Source organism: Pteropus alecto, unplaced genomic scaffold (genome assembly GCF_000325575.1).
Source record: "Pteropus alecto unplaced genomic scaffold, ASM32557v1 scaffold45, whole genome shotgun sequence".
Taxonomy (NCBI): Eukaryota; Metazoa; Chordata; class Mammalia; order Chiroptera; family Pteropodidae; genus Pteropus; species Pteropus alecto.
The window spans coordinates 36,908,975-36,912,342 of NW_006442491.1; the positions used below are offsets into that span (position 1 = coordinate 36,908,975).

General features: G+C 48.9%; 1 protein-coding gene across 1 annotated transcript in view; it reads right to left on the minus strand.

Moving 5' to 3' along the window:
• The window catches only part of CTCFL (CCCTC-binding factor like), a 15,276-nt gene that overhangs the window by 3,119 nt on the left and 8,789 nt on the right, over positions 1 to 3,368 (minus strand). Inside the window, exon 8 of the mRNA XM_015596908.1 lies at positions 2,630 to 2,812. Within this exon, the coding sequence (XP_015452394.1) occupies positions 2,630 to 2,812 (183 nt within the window). The remainder of the gene's footprint in view (positions 1 to 2,629; positions 2,813 to 3,368) is intronic.

Sequence of the window (3,368 nt, forward strand, 5' to 3'; positions counted from 1 at the left end):
TGCCTGCTTTCGCCTTTTCCAGATGCCTTGTGGTTGGACTTGTACAGCATCCAGCCTTTGCAGATCGGCTTCTTTCACTGAGTCACGCGTGTTTAAGATTCTTCCACGTGTTTTCATGGCTTGACGGTTCGCTTCTTATTAGCACTGAATCACGCTGCATTGTAGGATGGACCACAGTTCGTTTGTCCATCTGCCTGCTGAAGGGCATCTCGGTTGCTTGGGTGTGCAGGTTTTGTGCAGACGTACGCTTCCAACTCCTCTGAGTGAATACCAAGGGGTACGACTGCCGGATTAAATGGCAAGGCTATGTTTAGTTTTGTAAGAAACGGTCAAAATGTCTTACGAAGCGGCTGTACGGTTTTGCATTCTACCTCCTCGTCGACGCTCGGTGGTGTCAGTTTTTCGGATTCTAGCCATTCTAATAGGAGTGCAGTGATCATTCGCTGTTTTGATTTGCATTGGCCCTGATGACATATGATGCAGAGCACCCTTTCACGTGCCTTCTGCCACCTGCGAATCTTCTTTGGTGGGGCGTCTGTTAAAGTCTTTCGCCTATTTTTTAATTAAGTCGGTTGTTTTCTTATTGCTGAGTTTTAAGAGTTCTTCGCATATTTCGGATGACCATCCTTGATTACACGTGACTTTTGCAAATAATTTCTGCCATCTGTGTCTTCTCTTCTCATTCTCTTGACCGCGTCTTTCGCAGAGAAGTCTTTAATTGTCCTGACGCGCAGCTTACCCGTCATTTCTTTGACGGACTGTGCCTCGGATGTTGCAGCTGGAGTCACCGCCACACCCAAAGTTGTCTAGGTTTTTCTCCTGCGTCATCTTCGAGCAGTTTTACACTTTTGTGTTTCACGTTTCAGTCCACGGTCCACTTTCGATTCATTTTTGCGAGGGGTGCGAGGTCAGCATCTAGATTGATTTTATTTTTTTACATGTCCGTCCGGGTAGCCTGGCACCACGTGCTGAAAAGCCATCTTCAGTCCATCGCGTTGCTGCTGCTCCTGGGCCAAAGGTCCGCTGACTGTTTGGGGGGGGGGGCTGCTCACGTTGTGGCTGGGGTAACAACGCGGCTTCGAATCTCCCCGTGAACAAGTTTTTGTGTGGTCACACGTTTGCAATTCCTCCGGTGTACGTCTAGGAGAAGGACCGCTGGGTCACGTGGTAACATTATGTTTAACGGTCTGGGAAACTGCCAGGCTGTCTTCCGATGTGGCCTCACCATTTTAAAACCCCACCAGCCATGTCCGGGGGGCCCAGTCTTTCCACATCTTTTATTATCTGGCTACTTTAGTTTGGTCACCCCAAGGGCTGGTTCCAGGGGTAACGGGCCGTGATTTTGATTTACGTTTCCTTGGTGACTAAGAATGCCAGCATCTCTCGTGAGCTTATCAGCCATTCGTACATCTTCTTTGGAGAAATGTCTATACGGATCATTTGCCTGTTTCGAAATGGGTGTTTGTCCTTTTTATTACCTCATGAGTTCTTTATGTATTCTAGGGGTGAAGTCCAAGTATGCTTTTTGGCATTCACACTAAAGGGAAGATTCTTTACGATGTAACTCTTTACAATTTTAACTCAGTATGAATAATACTGTTTGGGGAGCATTGCCACTACTTGTATTTGAAATTTTGAACTGACAGCATTAACATTCCAGAATTATCTTGCTGTGCTACCCTAAAAAGCACAACTACCCTACCATTTTAAGAGAAAAGATAAAGTTTTCTCCCATAAAAACAGCTTCAGATAATTCCAAACATTTATAAAGTTAGAATCTAAGGATCTAGCTAATCATTTGTGGTGATTTTAAAAAGTCCACAAATCGTTTGACCCACTTCCTTGCCGAAGGGACTTCACGTCCTACCCCTCGAGTGTGGGCTGGACTCAGTGATTTGTTTCTAATGAACAGAAGTAATGTTGTCACTTCAAGCATGGCTTCCTCCTCGCACGCTTGAGCTGCCCGATGCAAAGGCCCACGCGGTGAGAAACTGACGCCTCCTGCCAACGGCCACCGAGTGTGCCGTCTCAGAAGTGGCCCGTCCAGCCTGTCCAGCCTTCAGATGGCACAGCCCCAGCTGACATCCTGACGCAGCCTCCTAAGAGACAGTGGGCCAGACCCGCTCAACCCAGCCGCTCCCAAATTCCCCACTCACAAAACGTGTGAGATTATACATGTTTGTTGTTTCAAGTTTCCAGGTAATTTGTCAGGCAGCAATCGGTAACTAAAAACAACATGAAAAAGAATAAAATCGGGGAGTAAATGTTTTTCTTGGCAGAGGTCCCACAGCGCCACACGAAGAACATCTACAAAACATTCTGAAAACTGCATTCTCTCCGTGATCTAATTCCCAGGAACAATTTTAAAACGCTACACTTCAATCAGGGGTTCTTCGTAAAGTTTTTCAGGGAGGCTGAGAAGTCCCTAAAACTACATCCAAGGTTTTGTGTGTAGGGTCGTCTTTTTCCGCGACAGGGGAGACCACACGTTTCTAAGATTTTCGCGAGTTCCGTGACTCCAGAAAACCAGTCACCACTCCTCTGAAGCATGACAGATGCTGTCTTAAGTCCCACGGTGCGACACCGCGCCCGGGGGCGGGGGAGCTTTACGTAACTCGCGTAAGCTTACCCAGCGGGAGAAGCCTTTGGCGCACTTGGGGCACTCGTGAACGGTCGGGGTGAAGTTCGTCTCGTGGCATTTCTTGACGTGGACGTTGAGAAGCTGCTTCTGCCGGAAACATTTGCTGCAGAAGTGGCAGATGAACGGCTTCTCTCCCGTGTGGGTTCGGGTGTGAGCCGTCATGTGACGCTCCTGGGTGAGACCGGGAAGAAAACAGACGGCTCAGCTATTGCCAGGGATTTTTATTTTTTTTATTTTTTGGATGGGACATTTTTGATCATGTACCTTTTTCCTCTCCCTCCCTAAGGATGAGCACACTATTAAGAAAAATGTAAATTTTATTTCTTTTATTTAGAAGCCATGATTATTCAGAGGAGACACACGTGATTATTCAGACGTTATAAACAGCATGACTGTTAATAACCCGACAGTCTCTCCCAGGACACCCTCTTCTCTGCACACCTGTCCCCTCATCGCCCCTCCGGGGGCATGACCTGGTCTCCTTGCTGGCGATCAAGGTCCACCCCGGGAGCCAGGCTCCTCCCAGGACCGAAGTGCTCAGAGCGCCCGGCGGTGCCCGGCCTCGGCTTCTGCCTCGGGCGCCCGGCCTGCCCTCTGCTGCACGAACACCTGGCCCTTCACTCTCCCCCGCCCCGGCCTCCTCTCCAAGTCCTGCCCAGCTCCCCGGAGCCTCTCCTAGTTCATCCGAACAAACGGGAGCCTGCGGCTTAGAACATTCCATGGCTCA